This window comes from Schistocerca serialis, chromosome 3 (genome assembly GCF_023864345.2).
Source record: "Schistocerca serialis cubense isolate TAMUIC-IGC-003099 chromosome 3, iqSchSeri2.2, whole genome shotgun sequence".
In the NCBI taxonomy this organism is placed as follows: Eukaryota; Metazoa; Arthropoda; class Insecta; order Orthoptera; family Acrididae; genus Schistocerca; species Schistocerca serialis.
Window position 1 is genome coordinate 649885836 of NC_064640.1, and position 20992 is coordinate 649906827.

Below are 20992 nucleotides of genomic sequence, written 5' to 3' on the forward strand. Positions count from 1 at the left end.
TTAGAACAAATGTACAAATGATTTATTTTTCCTATTTAATCATCCAGGTGCTAGAATATAATTATCAGTCATTGCTGTTGTTTTATCGATAATCACATGGTCTTATGGTTGCACATCGAATTGAATTTGGTAAAAGTTTAGTTTTTAATTTCTTTCTCAGGAATTCTTATTTTTGGTTCCCCATCTGTCATTTATTGAATAAGATGTTTTAATTGTAAATGAGTAGATTATTTCAATTAAGTGGTAAGGCATTTGTTCTCAAATAAAAATGGACTGTACATATACAAGACTGTTTTAGTTATGTAACACCAGTTGTTTTTTATTTTACTTTTTTAACACTCATTATTACATCGAAAGATGATAAACTGTATTGCAGTGGAGAAACGATAGAAATTTATGTACGATAGTACAATTTAAAAGATTTGGAAATATTGATTCATTCGAAAAATCAAAATATTCAGAATAAAAATCACGAAATTTCAAAGCGAATTACTACTAAGAATTTGGTACTCCTTGTTCTATTTTTGTTGTGTTTCAAACCAAACAAAAAATTATCAGTTAATTGGTTTTTCTTTATTCCATTACATTAAATTACAGAACTTGTATATAAAGAACGGACAAAACGAAGATTCATCTACCAAATAATTATCTAAAAGCATATGATGTTTTCCTCGATTTTTAGAGAGCCATGCTGAATGCTGATGTCAGTGCAAATCCTTTCTACTTTACTGAAATTGTTCTATTTTTGTTATAAACATATTTAGAAGGATAAATAGTCATGCATATAAAAGTTTAATATATGGTTCTCAGAGTAGATTTCTGAGTGAAATTTTTCATATTTTTATTTGCCATTCTATGTAAATGGATACTCTATTGAAAATGGTTTAATAATGCAAGCTATTCTAATTCGTTTAAAGAGAATAGTCAGCTAGAAGTAAGTGAAATGTATTACATTATGGGCTGTGAATATTTAAAATCAGGATACAGGGAGAAAATTTGCATGGAGCTTGATTACAAATTTTAAATAATTTTACCAGACAAGTTGAATAAAAGAGTACCTACCTGGGTATTTATATTTTTGAAGATGGTAAAATTAAGGTAAGATATAAAAGAAAAAAAGAACAAAAAATTGTGATATAGAATTTTACGATCTGGAGTTCATTATGTGAGTAAGTTTTTAATGATTTAATAGTTGTATTTATTTTTTGGATTGGTGGGTTTGATCATTACATAATCTCTTAGTGCACTCAACGTGCTCACTTACTACTGTTTCGTCTTCTTAATTTATTTTGTGTCATCAAAAGATTTCTTTTTGTTCCAGTTAAGAAAAGCATAAGTTGCAACAGTAGTTCAGTTGTGGTTGCGTTGTATACTGACCACACAGATATTTAAAAAAACCACTGACCACATACATATTAAAAGAACCATCCTGGCATTCGTCTGGAGGGACATGAAGAAATCTAAATCTCGATAGCGATATGGAAGTGAATTGCGGAATCTGTGACGTGATTTTTCATACATGGCAGCAAAACATTTTACTTGCTGTAGTGTGTCAGTGTAATATTTTTTGTTGGTGACAGCGGCTATTCGCTAGCTGCAACTGCCTTTTACTGTTAAAATAAAGCAATACAGTCTACAGTGCTTCAAGCTATGTGCTACTAGTTCTCCAAGAAGTTGTCCAGAGGAGGGAGAGCAGAAACGAGAAACGTCATTCACTTTACACTGGCGCAGGCATTTGGAGCCTAAATAGTTTAAGAAAAGAAGGAAGTCGAAGAGCGTCAGTTTGAATGCCTCGAAAACAACTCTGACCAAGATATAATACAGCATACAGGCCTCATGCAGAAATATCATCAGTGTAGAGAACAGGCGATGAAAGCAGTAAGTAGAGGCTGTCGAACAATGGAGAACGTTGTGACGTGAAACCCTATAGTAAATAAAGGACAAGTAGCAATAGAAATCAATGAACTGTTGAACACAAATTTTCTCCAAAAACAACTCTACGCGATGTGGTAGAGAAAGAACATCATTCTCAAGAAGTCATCATTGACTTTGTTTGCAACATCAGAAAGGGGAACCCAGGGAAGTACGGTACCGCAGACATTAAAATGACCGCAGCTAACTTAAAGTGGCAAGGAAAAAGGTAAAGTAATTCACTATGAAATAATTAATAAAACACTGACAATTGGTCCAATGGAAATACATTCGTCCCACCAACATAGCGTAAGAGCTATTACTAATTTACATTTACTTACACGTCAACCTTAAAAATCTAACCATATTTTCTAAAATACACATGAACTCAATAATTATATGAGTTAGAAAGATGCAGAATGTTAGTGACTTTGGGAGTCGTCTTCACTGTCATTTCCAACACAAGAGTTCGGTGCACAGTTATGATACGAAACACAAGCCACCCAGCCTTCAATCTTGACTGTAACTCATTGCTGTAAAGACACTCAGCGTCAGTTCCCAAAGCTCCACTTTCGACAATTTTATTTTACTCATACTTGAAATTTTCATCCCCCTTTTCTCAGGTATGAACATCTGCCTCTTTTTGTCCTTTCCATCCTGCTCCTGTATTTTCTATCAGAACTTTCGTCAGCTGCCTGAGGTTTATTGTTGTAGGGAGATGAAGCCAGAACCAGAACACGACTTTCCTTCCTTCCTGAAGTTGTCCTTACTTTCACACCAAATTCTGGAGCACGTTTAGTGGAGAAACATGGGGAATTGTGGAGCTTGAGGTGGAAGCTGTTTCCTCGCCAGGCTTACTTCTGATTCTGGCGCAGTCCATTTCGGCAGATTATTAGAAAGAGGAGTCGTTGGTGGTTCTACGACAGTATCAGATGAAGTTAATGGGCTTGGCGTCTTGTCTTCCATTGGGCGACCCAGTGGTTCTGATGATAAGAAGTCTGCATCAGTAAAGACACTCATTGGCGGGTCAAATTTCTGTAGCCTTAAATCGTTTGACATCAGATCTAATGGTCTAAGCATTTAGAAATGCTGCGCCAAAAAGTGATTCTACTTGCTATTAAGGGACAGCTTTTCCAGGATATGTTCTGATCCTCCTCCGAGTTTCTTGCTCGTAGTATGAACCAAGGGGTTTCATTAGGAATACATCATGGGGCTGCATCCTATGAGAAGAATGTGGCGGATAACATAACATAATCAAACTCTCACGAAGACATAGAGATTCCTTGTGCACGTTGAGTGGCCATCTAGCACCACATTTTGTTTGTAATAAAATGGAACACCTACAGCCGTCCTTACAGTGTTATGTATTATATGGATACCGGTGCATCAGTACACCATCTTCAGGCCTTAACTGACGCTGAGGGGTATAGTTCCATTCGTATACACGATTCTTCAGTGGTCGACGTCTATGAATTGATTTCCGCAGACTACCTGTAACAAAGCTGTTGTGTCTCCAACCATCAACTACCAACTGTGAAGAAAATTATTGTTACAGGTAGTCTGTGAAAATCAGTTCATATACGTTGGCCGCTGATGAATCGAGTACCTGACTGGAGTTAACTCCCTTAGCGTTAATTAAGGACTGAAGATGGTGTACCGAAGCACAAATTGATAACCATATAATAAATAAAATCGTAAGGACGGCTGTAGGTGTTCCATTTTATTACATAAGGGAACGAGCGAGGTCCCTCAAGGATGAACCTACAAAAACATTTTGTTGGGTTGAGCTAATGGGCACTACGAATTTTTTGGGCCGTTGGGTGAAATCCTGAGTGTTCATCCAACTTTATTCACTACATTTTGCACAGTCACCCTAAGGAAGATACAACTCGAACTGGGGAAGATCACCATAAGAGGCGCACAGGCACCGGCAGGTGAAACGTATATTGCTGCTGTTACGATATCTCCCATCTCTGATGACCGTAAAAAATCTATTTGACACTTACCTGTGGGCGATATTATCTTCTAATTTGCCTTTGGGTTGACGTATATCCCAGTCTTGTCGCAATTAAAAATACGATATGGAGACAGCTTATACTTATCAACAGATTCAACCCAAAGGCTCAAAATATTAGGAAACGATTGCATGACTGAAGAGCATTCCACGGCTTTCTAATATTCAGTCCGGATGCCTCGAAAGAAACTGAGAGATCCCCTTTTCACTCTTCATTTTCAATTCTGTATTAAAAGGGTGCCTCCGTTTGTTTATATCTGCCAACTGAGAAGCATAAGCTCTGAACCCTTTAAATACCTAACAAGCTCTAACGCTTGCTCATTCGGTAAAACAAGACAAAGTTGTCCCTTTGACCTGTCAATCTGAAAAGTCTTATGTTGAAGTCTATTCTGAACTGTTGTCTGATCAGTTGTTTTAACTTCGGCGATCAGTTTTTCGTTCGCATTTTCTATACATGAAAAAATAAGAAATGTCACTAGCAGCAATATGGAAATCATGTAACCTTGGTCCACTCACCCGGCCCCTCCCCATTGGGATCTGTGACGTTAGGTACAGTTAAAAACCCACAAAGAGCTTTGAAAAACAAACGTCATCTAAGCGAATTACAACGAAGGACCTGGCATGAGATTTCAGATTTTAAGAAAGAGAAAAGTAGTAGAGAAGTTGCTTTCGCATACCTAGCAGATAAAGAGTTTATATTTTAGTAGGCACGCGAGAATTAGAGCAAACTCGTTACTGGCCCAACAATGAAAGACGAACTCATCTACAATGGCTTCTTACCATGCTTCTCGCCTAGATGATAGTTCCCGCAGGTGCTTCTACAGCAGGGGTTCGCAAACATTTAATCTGTCGAAACACTTTAAGAATCCTAGTACTTTGATGGAAGACTTCGTTCAATTTTAAGCTTACTAAAATTTTCAAAAATGAAAAAAAGTTTCATTCAGTAAGTTATCAAATTTTAAATCATAACTAATAAGATAGAAGTCACAATAAGATTTTGGAAAAAGAATTAGTATTGCCGAGATGTCAAAAAAGACGAACGCAATACTATTAATAATTTTTCGCGGAGCGCTTTTTCCCTTCCCGAGAAATATCTGTGTCCTGCGGAACATTGTCTGAGAAACCCTCTTCTAGAGCTCTCCACTGTGTAACCAAAATAAACCCCTCGTTGCGTTGTGTTCCGTGGTTGCGTCTTACCCCATCTTTTCCCATCCTGCACGATTAGTGTAAAATTTCAAGTTGGTAATCTGATAACGTGGGACGTAGTTCTGCCGTTAACCTTTGGTTCACCCGCTACGTTCCAAGAATTAATTGAGTCCAACAGTTATGTTACCATTCTCCTGAATTAAACGAGTAACTCATTTAAATTATGCTGAGAATCGTATATGAATAGGTCAGTCGTTAAAAGCACTGCCAACGAATTACTAGGCCATGGGTTCAATTTCTATTGCTGCATAAAATTTTAACTAGTCAGGAAGTCCACGTTATTGTTTCATGTGAAAACAGGTGCTTTTTATTGTAAATACTGGTGTATAATAGGAGCAGCACTTCCTCAGATTACTATTATCTGTTTTTAACTGCTTGGGTGATGATGATGTTTAATTTGTGGGGCACTCAATTGCGAGATCATGAGCGCCCATTGTTTGTTGTTGTGGTCTTCAGTCCTAAGACTGGTTTGATGCAGCTCTCCATGCTACTCTATCCTGTGCAAGCTTCCTCATTTCCCAGTACCTACTGCAACCTACATCCTTCTGAATCTGCTTAGTGTATTCATCTCTTGATCTCCCCCTACGATTTTTACCCTCCACACTGCCCTCCAATTCTAAATTGGTGATCCCTTGATGCCTCAGAACATGTCCTACCAACCGATCCATTCTTCTGGTCAAGTTGTGCCACAAACTTCTCTTCTCCCCAATCCTATTCAATACTTCCTCATTAGTTATGTGATCTACCCATCTAATCTTCAGCATTCTTCTGTAGCATCACTTTTCGAAAGCTTTTATTCTCTTCTTGTCCAAACTATTTACCGTCCATGTTTCACATCCATACATGGCTACACTCCATACAAATACTTTCAGAAATAACTTCCTGACACTTAAATCTATACTCGATGTTAACAAATTTCTCTTCTTCAGAAACGCTTTCCTTGCCATTGCCAGTCTACATTTTATATCCTCTCTACTTCGACCATCATCAGTTATTTTGCTCCCCAAATAGCAAAACTCCTTTACTACTTTAAGTGTCTCATTTCCTAATCGAATACCCTCAACATCACCCTACTTAATTCGACTACATTCCATTATCCTCGTTTTGCTTTTGTTGATGTTCATCTTATATCCTCCCTTCAAGACACTGTCCATTCCGTTCAACTGCTCTTGCAAGTCCTTTGCTGTCTCTGTCAGAATTACAATGTTATCGGCAAACCTCAAAGTTTTTATTTCTTCTCCATGGATTTTAATACCTACTCCGAACTATTCTTTTGTTTCCTTTACTGCTTGCTCAATATACAGATTGAATAACATCGGGGAGAGGCTACAACCCTGTCTTACTCCCTTCCCAACCACTGCTGCCCTTTCATGTCCCTCGACTCTTATAACTGCCTTCTGCTTTCTGTACAAATTGTAAATAGCCTTTCGCTCCCTGTATTTTACCCCTGCCACCTTTAGAATTTGAAAGAGAGTATTCCAGTCAACATTGTCAAAAGCTTTCTCTAAGTCTACAAATGCTAGAAACGTAGGTTTGCCTTTCCTTAATCTTTCTCCTAAGATAAGTCGTAAGGTCAGTATTGCCTCACATGTTCCAGTATTTCTACGGAATCCAAACTGATCTTCCCCGAGGTCGGCTTCTACTAGTTTTTCCATTCGTCTGTAAAGAATTCGTGTTAGTATTTTGCAGCTGTGGCTTATTAAACTGATTGTTCGGTAATTTTCACATCTGTCAACACCTGCTTTCTTTGGGATTGGAATTATTATATTCTTCTTGAAGTCTGAGGGTATTTCGCCTGTTTCATACATCTTGCTCACCAGATGGTAGAGTTTTGTCAGGACTGGCTCTCCCAAGGCCGTCAGTAATTCCAATGGAATATTGTCTACTCCGGGGGCCTTGATTCGACTCAGGTCTTTCAGTGCTCTGTCAAACACTTCACGCAGTATCGTATCTCCCATTTCATCTTCATCTACATCCTGTTCCATTTCCATAATATTATCCTCAAGTACATCGCTCTTGTATAGACCCTCTATATACTCCTTCCACCTTTCTGCTTTGCCTTCTTTGCTTAGAACTGGGTTGCCATCTGAGCTCTTGATGTTCATACAAGAGGTTCTCTTAACCCCAAAGGTCTCTTTAATTTTCCTGTAGGCAGTATCTATCTTACCCCTAGTGAGATAAGCCTCTACATCCTTACATTTGTCCTCTAGCCATCTCTGCTTAGCCATTTTTCACTTCCTGTCAATCTCATTTTTGAGACGTTTGTATTCCTTTTTGCCTGCTTCATTTACTGCATTTTTATGTTTTCTCCTTTCATCAATTAAATTCAGTATTTCTTCTGTTACCCAAGGGTTTCTACTAGGCCTCGTCTTTTTACCTACTTGATCCTCTGCTGCCTTCACTACTTCATCCCTCAAAGCTACCCATTCTTCTTCTACTGTATTTCTTTCCCCCATTCCTGTCAATTGTTCCCTTATGCTCTCCCTGAAACTCTGTACAACCTCTGGTTCTTTCAGTTTATCCAGGTCCCATCTCCTTAAATTCCCACCTTTTTGCAGTTTCTTCAGTTTTAATCTACAGGTCATAACCAATAGATTGTGGTCAGAGTCCACATGTGCCCCTAGAAACGTCTTACAATTTAAAACCTGGTTCCTAAATCTCTGTCTTACCATTATATAATCTATCTGATACCTTTTAGTATCTCCAGGGTTCTTCCATGTATACAACCTTCTATCATGATTCTTAAACCAAGTGTTAGCTATGATTAAGTTGTGCTCTGTGCAAAATTCTACCAGGCGGCTTCCTCTTTCATTTCTTGGCCCCAATCCATATTCACCTACTACGTTTCCTTCTCTCCCTTTTCCTACACTCGAATTCCAGTCACCCATGACTATTAAATTTTCGTCTCCCTTCACTATCTGAATAATTTCTTTTATTTCATCATACATTTCTTCAATATCTTCGTCATCTGCAGAGCTAGTTGGCATATAAACTTGTACTACTGTAGTTGGTGTGGGCTTCGTATCTATCTTGGCCACAATAATGCGTTCACTATGCTGTTTGTAGTAGCTTACCCGCATTCCTATTTTCCTATTCATTATTAAACCTACTCCTGCATTACCCCTATTTGACTTTGTGTTTATAACCTTGTAGTCACCTGACCAGAAGTCTTGTTCCTCCTGCCACCGAACTTCACTAATTCCCACTATATCTAACTTTAACCTATCCATTTCCCTTTTTAAATTTTCTAACCTACCTGCCCGATTAAGGGATCTGACATTCCACGCTCCGATCCGTAGAACGCGTTTTCTTTCTCCTGATAACGACGTCCTCCTGAGTAGTCCCCGCCCGGAGATCCGAATGGGGGACTATTTTACGTCCGGAATATTTTACCCAAGAGGACGCCATCATCATTTAATCATACAGTAAAGCTGCATGCCCTCGGGAAAAATTACGGCCGTAGTTTCCCCTTGCTTTCAGCCGTATGAGCGCCCATATGAAGTCCCAATTTTCACTCAGTTCAATTTTTTCACATTCCAATGTAACCACCGTCACGAATGATGATGATGAAATGATGAGGACAACACAAACACCCAGTCCCTCAACCCGGTCGGGAATCGAACCTGTGACCCAGAGGCAGAAACGCTACCCACTAGACCACGAGCTGCGGACACTGCTTGGGTGATATGTGGAGAATGCTTAGCAGTGTCGACAATGCGCCCTATCTCCCACACATGCGTGTCCTCTTTCCCAGCCACAGCAACGCTGGAGTGTGCTACATTTGGGGATACTAACACTCTGCAATCAGTTCGTTTACAAGAAACGGTGCCGCTATCGTTTGGTAACGTAATATTTGTGAAGTTCTTGAGCGTATTTTCGTTTTGTCGTTGCAACTACAAAAAATGCGTGTGAAACAAGCACGCATTTTTTGTAGTTGCAACGACACAATGATAATACCCTCAAGAATTGTAAAGAAAATACGGACAATATGGCCACACAAATAAACAATTTATTTGTCAAGCATGTATCTATAGTGGACAGTAGCAAAATAGCGTGACCATATTGTTGTGACTGACAATTAGTAATTTTTCAAAAACACGCCTTTCATTGATGTATGTTCACAAGGTTGATGACTGAACAACAAACGAAAGGTAACAATAACAATGCCAATAAAGTCTCATAATTTAGGCAAACAAAAGTTCCCTTCTACATTTCCACAAAGTTTCGTGGTAACACACACACACACACACACACACACACACACACAGACACACACACTAGTAAGAGTCCAATTCAGAGACGAAGACGTAATCTTCAGCGGTTGAAGTACACGAGGTCGGCATGCAGAGTGAACTGAACTTTCTGGCTGGTTCTAGCCCCTAAATAGCTCTCTCCAGCCAATCAGATTTTGGCGTAGTGTTAGTTCCTGCATGCCGTGGCTCGAGCTCCCCCTGCGGGAAGTAGTGCTCGGAAGGTCTGTTTCCATTATCTTGAATGTAAATAGCCGGTGTTTACCATGGTGCTTTTGATATGCCTTGGCCCTAGACAACGCCGTACTCTGTTATGTAATATGGGTTGCCGGCCCTCAGGTGCTACCTTGGCTCTTCTATAACACATATGTATTGAATTAACATGAACGTCGAAGATAAATGCTGGAAACACACCGTGATGTGTACACAACTATCGGACGGGACACAATGACGTTATTCAAGTGTGCCTATGTAGTATAATACAACTTGCTACCTCACATCCCTCCACCTTTTTGGGGGCACGTTAAGCAATGTAAAGATGGTTTTATGAACAAGAGTGTCCCTAGACTGTCTCAAATTATTCTACTTGAATATTATGCAGCACCTCTGCTGGGTTTACAGTAGGATGCATGATTTTTATATGAGTGGGTCTAGATGCTGCACAGTGTGAAGAATAGTTTCATGAACCTGTGGGCCACCTCAAAGACATAAGTGGGTACACAGTGCAGTAGAAAATTAGGATTGCCATTTAGCACATTCATGCTAACACCATTAATACCTAATATTAAGGCGCAACAGTCTGGAACTGCACGACCACTACGGTCGCAGGTTCGAGTCCTGTCTCGGGCATGGATGTGTGTGATGTCCTTAGGTTAGTTAGGTTTAAGTAGTTCTACGTTCTAGGGGACTGATGACCTTATAAGTTAAGTCCCATAGTGCTTAGAGCCATTTGAACCATTTGAACCTAAAATTAATAGAAAATACAATAAAATTTAGTTGTTCTCAGTAACCATTTACATGACCTATTGTTTAGCTAGTTCAAACACAAGTAAGCTTTGGGCTCGAGAAAGAGCTATTTCAAATGCTGTTTCTGAGGGGAACGTTGATAATCAGTTTGATGTAAGAGTCAGAAGAGCAGAGGCGGCTGCGGAGGCATCAGATGATATCAGTCAGTATTCAATATGTTATGTAATATTGGTTTATTAATCTGTATACTGAATCGATACTCTGCTTCATTACGAAATTCAAATGAATTAAATAAATTAAATTACAAGATCTATGCAGCTTCATTCATCGTGCAACAGTTTTTTTTTTGTACATGTGTTACATTATGAGGGGCGCAGCAGACGCTTCTGAATAACGTGCAAGAGATAATGACTACTTATACTTTTCATTTGCTACTTAATAAAAATTAGACACTTCTTGAAACATAATTTTCAGCACCTACACAGAGTTAAAAATTAAAGACCTACTTAAGTGAAGGCCAGGTGCTTGAAGAATGGCGATATTGATTGTGCACTTACCCTGGCAGACGTAGGAAGTGGGTGATTCTCCAGGGTGTATACGACTCAGAATGACCACCACATGCTGCCGCTTCCCCCCTGGAGTCATGTTATTGGGCTGTGTAATCGTCAGAAGATCCACTCTCCGTTGTTGCTGCAAATTATTGAACATTATGCGTAACATGTCGGAAACAATGCAGTTAAAACAAAATAATCTACATAACCCAAACATTCTCAGCTTTCAAGAAACTACAAGAGCTTCCTGCTATGAGGCGTACCGCAACACGATGTCACTATAATACTAAAACGATAGAAGTGAAGGTACAAACAATGACAGAAGCAAAGAACGTCTAGGTTATTCCTCCCTTGCAACTTGCTTTGTGCTGTCATAATTTTTGCAGTGTATAGACACAGTTTTATGTAGTAAGTCTGATAATGAAAAGAGTATGGACACAACTACTGAATGTATATTAGAGACCCGCTGATCACTGGCATGTTGAAGAGACGCTTCCGGGACCTGGTGAGACAAGCCTACCCCTTACCGAATCTACCTCGTAGGCTATCGATGAGGGCTGGTGGACTGACCAGACTGAATGTGGTTTTTAGGCGAATTTCCTGATTCACCTAGGTATATACTGGGCACGTACCCACGTCTCGCCTCTGATAGACGCTACGTAATGTTTAGGAAAGTTTCTCACACTTGAAGATGGATTTACTCGTGTCGTATTCACATGAGATACTAATACTTGGCCTCCCGTGGCCGTAATCAGAAACACCCACTGATCTTACAGTAAGCAAGTATAGTGGTGACTAAGGAAAGTACATCATACTGTGAATGATTTCAATACGGTTGCGCATATACTATCAAGTGGCTCAGCGAGTACTCGTGAAATGTCGTGGTAAAACCTTATGATAAATTAACCATAGTGCCCTCATTTCCAGGTGTAATAATATTGTGGTTGGCTAAGACGCATATCCCGTCCCGCGGGAAATGGTGGTGTCAGGAAGGGCATCGGGCCATCGGCTACCACTAACATTGCCTCAAACCGTAGAAGAAATGGGGAAAAGCAGCAGAAGAAAGAAACAAACCTGTTGATGCAGCATAAGTGTGTGCATAGAAATAAAGCGCGCTAACTGCGCAGGTGGGCCCAGCGCGAGGCGTCTTGACCTATGCGAGAAATATCCCCCTGTTATCCATTGAGGCAGCACACAATGGCAGCTGTCGAACAGGAATAAACGAAACATAATTCGCTCGTTTTCTACTCCCCAGTTCCCGACGCTAATAGTCGACTGAACCGGGGCGCATGCCCTGCAATAGTTCTCAAACGAGTTTACAGGGATTATTTTGTAAAAAAAAATGATTTTCATGTTCCATATGTCTGATTCATTGTGAAGCGCCCAAAATTTCGGTAATTGTAATACTTAACGTGATAATCTCATCTAAGTACAACTTTGAACATGGCTGACGTTTGCAGCAACCGTATACACAAATTTGAAAAATATGTAAAAATCAGCCAACCGGTTGCATAGGTTTTATATATACCTTGACCAGGTTTCGTCTCCTCTAAGGGTGACTTCATCAGAAGGTAAAGTAATTACATGAAGAACATATCGTCAAAGATGTACAGTTATTTAAGAGCTAAGTTGCTCAAGTCATACATTAAAATATGAAACATAATGTTCTTCAAAAGGTCAAACATTAAAACATAAGTAACACCGGTGTGGTGTGAGGAGACTGAACTTGATCAACTCAGCTCTTAAATCACTGTACATCTTTGACGATATGTTCTTCATGTGATTACCTTACCTTTTGATGAAGTCACCCTTAGAGGTCACGAAACCTGGTCAAGGTATATAGAACACCTATGCAACTGGTTGGTTGATTTTTACATATTTTTTAAACTCATCTAAGTTCTTCGCTTTCCTGAATTAGAAAAAGTTTACAACGAAAAATATGGGTTTGTATGCTTTTGCGTTCGGTGGATACTACACCATATGTCGTTGGGAATTTAATTTAGCTAAAATACTGAATGTTTCTATAGACTTGGGAGGCAGACTATCTGTCTCCTGTCTTGACCGCACGCACACGACAATGATATATTCGTAACATACCTCATATCTCCTAAACCGATCGAGATAACGATATGACATTTTGGCAAGAGACAGCATGCAAAGAGAAGAGTATTTTGCCATATGGTTATCGTAGCGAGCTTTCATATTTATGGTGATACAATGGAAGCTACGGTTTTAATTTTATTTCTTCAATCCAGTACTGTAATTTGTTTAGTTGTCTTAGACAACTTATGAAAACAAAATTTGCTAGCATGAATCTAAAAGTGAAATTTCTTATCTGATTTTACAGCAAACCGACACAATGAGATTTTCCGTAAGCTACTGACCACCCTAGCCGCCTGTTGTATTTTAATAAGACCTTCTGCTTGAAGGTTCTTTCGCAATAGGTATTTCAAAGTACGTTTGTGCAAATTATATCGTATTTTTTAAAAAAAGTGAAATTAAATATGTCACCAAAAAAATTAACCGTTCCTTATAACTGATGTTGTTTTTCCAAATGAGAAATAATTAACAACTCAGACAAAAATAAATAGATAATTCTGTTGTAATTTTGGCCGAACCCTGTAACCCATTGCATTTTTAATAGTGAAAGACTGGAGTGGAAACTCATCAAAGCATTTTCCCCCTGTTTTTCATATGAGAAATATGGAAATGATTCGCAGTGAATAAAGTACAATAATTTTGTTCTATCCCGATTCAGAGTGAAGTGGTGAACTTCTCTGCCATAATTATATTGTAATATGTTAAAGATAGTTTATAAATTTTTATAACGTATGTTATTCTTAATGGGTAGTATCATGTGGTTCGCAAAGTAGTGACTACCATGTTTTTGTAATATTGTTATCCACAGATACACAGACACCTAATTCGTTATTTCTAATAGAAAAATACTGCATTTTTGTTACAGAATAGACTGACCAAATAAAGCTATTTCATAATTCTGAAGCTGTGATTACACTAACGACTTGCAGAATCTTTCCAACTATTCGTCAGTGTCAATATCACTGCCGAATTATAAGATATTTGTAATAAGGAGAGTCACTGCCTCAATCTGTATGGGGATACGAACAGAAATATGTTACATTATTTGTTGTACCTTTTCATATGTTAAATCTAACTGAGGCTTAGAAGAAAATCCTTTGGTAAAGTTCAGTCCCAGCTGTCCATCATTAAACAGATGCTGCGTTATAGGATTTCCCTGAAGCTGTACCAGAACTGGCGATGTATTTCCATTTGTTGTTACACTCTTTTAGTAAAAAATCGCCACTAATTATGATTTTGGGAAAGACAAATGGTTAGCAAGTCAGAACAAATTAAATCATTCCTTTTGTTACTATTTCAGACTAATCTTCTAACCCAGCGTCTTTTCATTCACCAACACGTGGTACTGAAACTTAGTCAATGATCTTTCTGCATCTTAAACATCCTGAAACAGTGGTTTATTAAACTTAGTAAATTATTTTCTTTCGGCATCTTAAACTTTCTGAAACAGTGGCTTAATTTAGAAACTGAGAACAAATCAAGACAATAGCTTAGTGAATCGCCGATATGAAAATAAATACGTTATATCTTCACACGTGTTGTTGCAAAAACCCACAGCAAATCTCGTTTCACCATTGATGGTCCTTAAAAAAAAAGAAAACATTGTTTCCTTACTTCATGAGCCGCTCGAAATTACTCGTGATTATTAAAATAGAATATAAATGTATGCGATCTATCCTTAACACATTAAAAGATTATTACGGCGGAAAAGTTCACTACGTCACCGTGAATGGCGATAGGAACAAAAATATTCTACTGTATTAGCTACGAAATATTTTCATATTTCTCAGATAAAAAAAACTGTGAGAAAATCTTTTTGCAAATTTCCATTTCAGTCGTACACTTAAAAAATACTACGGGTTACTGGATTCCGCCAAAATTACAACAGAACAGGTGATTTAACTATTTCTCATGTGAAGAAACATCATCAGTTTCGTGCAACGGCTGCATTTCTATAGTTGACATATTGAACTTCGCTTTTTTTGATAGAATGCAGTATAAATTGCACGAACTTACCTTGCGATACCTATTGCGACAGAATTGTGAAAGACAGTGTCTTATTAAAATACAATAGGCGACTAGGGTGGTCAATAGCTTATGGAAAACCTCAGTGTGTCAGTTTGCTGTAAAATAAGATAAGAAATGTCACGTTTAGTTCCATACTAGCAAATATTTTTTCCAATATTTGTCTAAGACTCTCTAAAATATTACAGTATTGGACTGAAAAAATAAAATAAAAACCATACATTCCGTTATATCACCGTAAATAAGAAATCTACGTAGATAAGAAAGTTCCCTACGTTGACCACATAGCAAAATACTCTCCTCTTTGCCTGCTATCACTTGCCAAAATGTCGTAATGATATCTCGAACGGTTTAGGCGATATGAGACATGTTATGAATATTTTATTCCCGTGCACAGGACTGGAGACAGATGGTGGCGTTCTCTCAACTCTAAAGAAAAGTTCAGTATCTTAGCTAACTTTCGTTTGAAGCAACGAATATGGAATATGTCCCAAATTAAAACCATATAGTCCCATATCCTTCGTTGCAAACTTTTACGAATTCCGTGCAACGTCGTACTTTGATGCAAGTATCACCATGAACCTGACATATGAAGTTATAAGTAGCTTGAAAACATTTATTTTTATGTCTTTGTCTCGTTGTAGGGCAACACCGGTGCCACCCCACTCTGCATTGTTGCCAGATTTATTCTAGATAGCGGATCCTAGATGGTGGCCACAGATGTGGTAAATTCGCACTGACGTCATTGTGGGAATTTACAATTTTGGCGGTAAAACAGGTCAGTTGGGAGACCTTCTCTAATTCGACCGCCCTCCTCCTCCCTTTCCCTCGGTTCTCCAATCTGGATATTGGTACAGTCTGTGCTGGGGGTGCTGAATAGGATGAACGAAGTCTTTGTTTTGTATGTATTGTGGTATATTGTTTATTTAAACAACTTGAGTTGTCATAGACATTAGATCCATCCAGTGTGTTACCTTGAGGCCCACAGTTCAAATGACCTACTTCACAACACCACCAGAGATTGGCCCTTCCCCACTACACTCTCATGATGTAACCCAAGATGGTGGTCCACAGAAAAATGGTGAGAAATTCGCTCAGTATGTGCAAAGCTTCACCAAACGGCGGATATAATTGTTTGCTGTGTACTATGTGTTCAATCGATGAGATGTCTGTGCTGGAGAGATAGGAGTTTAACGGTTGTATTAGCTGTAATCACGCATTTGATGGCTATGTCGATAGCCAACTACATGTTGCTTAGAAGAAAATGGTATTTGATGAATGAATGAAGAATACGAATACGTTCCATCAGATAATAAAGATGCAGCAGGATAGGGCTAAGTTACACTTCAAAATTGCATGTGGTATAACTGTAGATCATTCGATAAAACCAGGCAGTCTTCTGAAGCGCCAGAGGTAAGGCGTCCATCCATTCCGGTGGGCATTCTCCCTGCCCCAGTGTTTCCATTCCCGCTGGAAGGGACCACAAGCAGGACTCACAGCACCACCACGAGGCAGCCGCAGGGCTGCGCACTATGCACTTCCTGTCACGTTGGAATACCCACAGCCTTCCTCCTTCCCATCCCCAGCACATGGGTATCCTTTGCCATTGAACACAATCTGCTTCAGGAGTTATTACATCTGGTGTTTAAGAAATGTGTCGAATATTGTCACATAATGGCTTGAAGATTGCATCGGGGCTTAATTATTAAAAATGCAAATATTTTTTAATATTTTTGTCGCTGACTGTCCGGTTACGCAGTCTCGTAAACGGTAGGCCCTGACTAGTAATAGTACGCAATCTGACTGCATAGAACAACAACAAAGAATGAAACGAAATTTCCGTTAACACAATTAATTAATTAAGTCCCCAGCGACTATAAAACCTAGGAAACAACAAAACACAAGTGTAGCTGTTCTGTGTGTGGAAGTGTGATTCAACGTACACATCTGGTACGGTTCTTCCTCTATAAGACCAGATATTTTAAACACCATTTATACTGAAGTAAATAAAAAAAATAAACAAATACTATAATTACACATAGAAACCTGAAATACAGTGTAATACAAGAACACGAGCCAGATGCTTTGTTGAGTGAACCTGTGACCAAGAGGCATTATTGTTTAAGACATTGAAATAATAAGAAAAAGGAATGTTTTTTACCTTCATATATATTGACGAAAAGCACACTCTGATCATTACAGCATCCCCAATCCAACAACATCTGGTGTCAAGCCCATCAAAACAATACTACAAGTTCTAAACAAGCACTCTCCATGGGAACTTCTCAACAACGACTCCACTGTTACATCTCAACAAGCGCTCTCCACCACCACATCTCAACAAGAACTGCCTACTGCTGCATCTCAATAAGCACTCTCCACCACAACTTTTCGATAAGCACTGCCTACTTCTCAATAAGCACTGCCAGTGGAGGCGGCGGAATAATACTCTTTGGCGCAACCTCAGGCGCTGTGGCTCAGTGTAGCCACCTTCCATATGCCCCTCCTCCACGGGCTACAATTTGATTGTATTTTTGCCAGCATTGGTGGTGAAAATACCACCTAATTCATCCACAAAATACAGACAAAAATTAAAAAGTAATATTAATAAGTAAATATCATATAACTAAATAAATATTGGCTTTGCACTGACCCTTCAATAACCTAATATATAAAATACAGTAAGGAATACAAATGCTTGCATACATGTGATTTTACATAATAGTTTACATAAGTATTATTCAATCAATGGCACCAGAAATGTCGAACAGGTGTAGATAAGAATCTCATAACATTTCAAAAACAGTAAACACACAAAAAATCAGTTTTTACAAATATTCACATAAAATCTTGTCAATATATCAATAAACAAGTAGTTGACAGTTCCAGCAGTAGCACCCAGCAATGGTCAACAGGTGCAGACACCAACGAGTGACATTATTTCAGTAGAAACAGTTCCATCAGTGGCACCCAGCAATGTTGAGCAGGTGCAGACACCAACATATGACATTATGTCAGTAGAAGCAGTTTCAGTGGCACCCAGTAATGTTGACAGGTGCAGACACCAACAAGTGACATTATTTCAGTAGAAGCAGTTCCATCAGTGGCACCCAGCAATGTTGAACAGGTGCAGACACCAACAAGTGACATCATGTCAGTAGAAACAGTTCCATCAGTGGTGCCCAGCAATGTTGAGCAGGTGCAGACACCAACAAGTGACATCATTTCAATAGTAGCAGTTCCATCAGTGGCATCCAGCAATGTTGAACAGGTGCAGACACCAACAAGTGACATCATTTCAGTAGAAGCAGTCCATCAGTGGCACCCAATAATGTTGAGCAGGTGCAGACACCAACTAGTGACATCATTTCAGTAGAAGCAGTCCATGAGTGGCACCCAGTAATGTTGAGCAGGTGCAGACACCAACTAGTGACATCATTTCAGTAGAAGCAGTCCATCAGTGGCACCCAGTAATGTTGAGCAGGTGCAGACACCGACAAGTGACATCATTTCAGTAGAAGAAGTTCCATCAGTGGCACCCAGCAATGTTAAACAGGTGCAAACAGCAACAATTCGGTAGGAGCAGTTCCATCAGTGGCACCCAGCAATGTTGAGCAGGTGCAGACACCAACAAGTGACATCATTTCAGTAGAAGCAATTCCATCAGTGGCACCGAGCAATGTTTAACAGGTGCAGACACCAACAAGTGACATCATTTCAGTAGAAGCAGTCCATCAGTGGCACCCAGTAATGTTGAACAGGTGCAGACACCAACAAGTGACATCCTTTCAGTAGAAGCAGTCCATCAGTGGCACCCAGTAATGTTGAGCAGGTGCAGGTAACAGTCCATAACATTCACTATCACTAATTAGACAGTTCATCAGAGTTTATCAGCAGAAATTAAACATTTCCAAGTGGCACCCAGCAATGTTGAATAGGTGCAAGCACGAACAACAGTTTGAAAGCACACACAATTGCTTTTACAAAATTATTATCAATGCTCTTACACTAAACATACAAATTATAATAAACACACAAGTGACATCAGATAATTATCATATTAACTGTTACAATACACAAATAACAGTAAACCTATCATATTTGTGGGTGTCAGTGCAAGCCACAACAATCAAGTAAAATAATATTTAGGAGATAGGTCGGTACCAATTATTTGGGATTAGGAAAGGAAAACACACAAAACACACTCACTCATCTTTCATCCACATTAAGTACTACTGTGCAATTGAATAGTGTTAACTGTGTAAATGCAATTCTGTCCAAAATTTTATGTTCAACTTGTGTATCAAGTAGTAGTGGCAGCAATGTATAACGTTCGATAATAGTTAGTCAACGTCATAGTCATCATGTCAAGACCAATGTTTGCCAAGCCAAATCAAAATGTACGGTTTCTGAACAACTGTCAGTGTGCCAAAATATGCAAATGCTTCCTTTCTCAAAAAAAAGTATATACTGCTTAGTGATTTAACATAGTGTGTGTGTAGACAATCTTCCTTCTACTTGAGTGTTCTAGTATGCCATCTTCATCCTCCTTGTTCCATATAAACCAACAAAAAAATATGCTCCTCACTTACTTTACCTCTTATCCACCAAAACTCCAATAATCATCAGCATCACATAATCTCAATACTTCAATAATACCTCTTACGTCGATACATATAAACCTTATCATCAATATCATTTACCTTACCTCTTGTCTACCAAAACTCCAATAATCATCAACTTCACACAATCTCAATACCTCAATAGTACCTCTTCAACACGTCGATACATATAAACCTTATCACCAATATCATTTCACTTCCATAACAACTCTTTCCTCTAGTCAGTCTCGTCGAACAAGTACAGACAAAATCCTAGTGCAAACTTCAATTTATCATCCCATGCAATCCGAAGACACAATGTCCACAAACAACCTCTGTGTAATCCATCTGACCCAAATCTTCTACTCATTATGAATTATAAAATACATTTTGGTTACCTTGTCCATCATTAAATAAAAGAAATCCATACATGACCTCCAACAGCCTTCAGTTTGAATAACTTTCAGTAAGTAGGTGCGAGTATGTAGTATGAAAGATCACATAAGACTTTGAATGATAAATCGTAATATTTCACAGTGTGTACACCACTTCAAAAACCATGGCAAAACTGAAGCAAACATGTGGAGTATTTCTTGTGTCCAGTGTCACTTACTATTTCAGTTGCTCACGAAGAATGCAGTGTAATAACTGTCAATGGTCTAAACCTAGTGTTGGTATTTCATGTCGTTAGCTTCCTTTCTATTAGCATAAATTTATACGGCTTCCATAAAACCTCCAGCTCATGTGACTTCAATGAAGTTTCTTGTACCAATGTCGTTCGTAGAATTACAGCAGTTCATTTTCTTATTTTAAAATATAAGGCACTGAGCGTAAGCAAAACATGCAATAGCGAGTACATACAGAACAGAATGTCAACAAGTGGATGCAGCACAATCCCTATAATGAGGCTCTGCCAAGCGAACAATCTATAATTAATACCACAGTGTGACCTAAACTCAACGTTCGTACACAGTATATCAGCATTTCTATATACCAAATTAAAGAGTAGTTACGACAACAAACAGAAATGTACAAATACGCAATCCATACGCAACGCAGCAAATATGTATCTTACATAACAAACAGGTCATTAGCATCGTATCAGCATACGCAAATAAATGTTCATATGTATTCTTAATAAGTAAACATGAGGGCGCAAGCAGATAAAGCGCAAAGTATAATCTACATACATAATCATATCAGCACAATTAATCAGGTGACAATTATAATTTAAATAAATAAGCACAGCAGGCACATAATAGAAAAATATGACATCAGTGAAAATGCAGTGCAGCCAAGCGATACATAATATACACAAGTAACAACCCTGTTCATTAATCAATCATTGTCAATATCAGTTAAGACGAA

At 38.7% G+C, this 20992-nt stretch overlaps 1 protein-coding gene across 1 annotated transcript in view; it reads right to left on the bottom strand.

Moving 5' to 3' along the window:
• LOC126471074 (cytosolic carboxypeptidase 6) overlaps nucleotides 1–20992 on the bottom strand; it is a 1596780-nt gene that overhangs the window by 659532 nt on the left and 916256 nt on the right. Inside the window, exon 5 of the mRNA XM_050099147.1 lies at nucleotides 10905–11037. Within this exon, the coding sequence (XP_049955104.1) occupies nucleotides 10905–11037 (133 nt within the window). The remainder of the gene's footprint in view (nucleotides 1–10904; nucleotides 11038–20992) is intronic.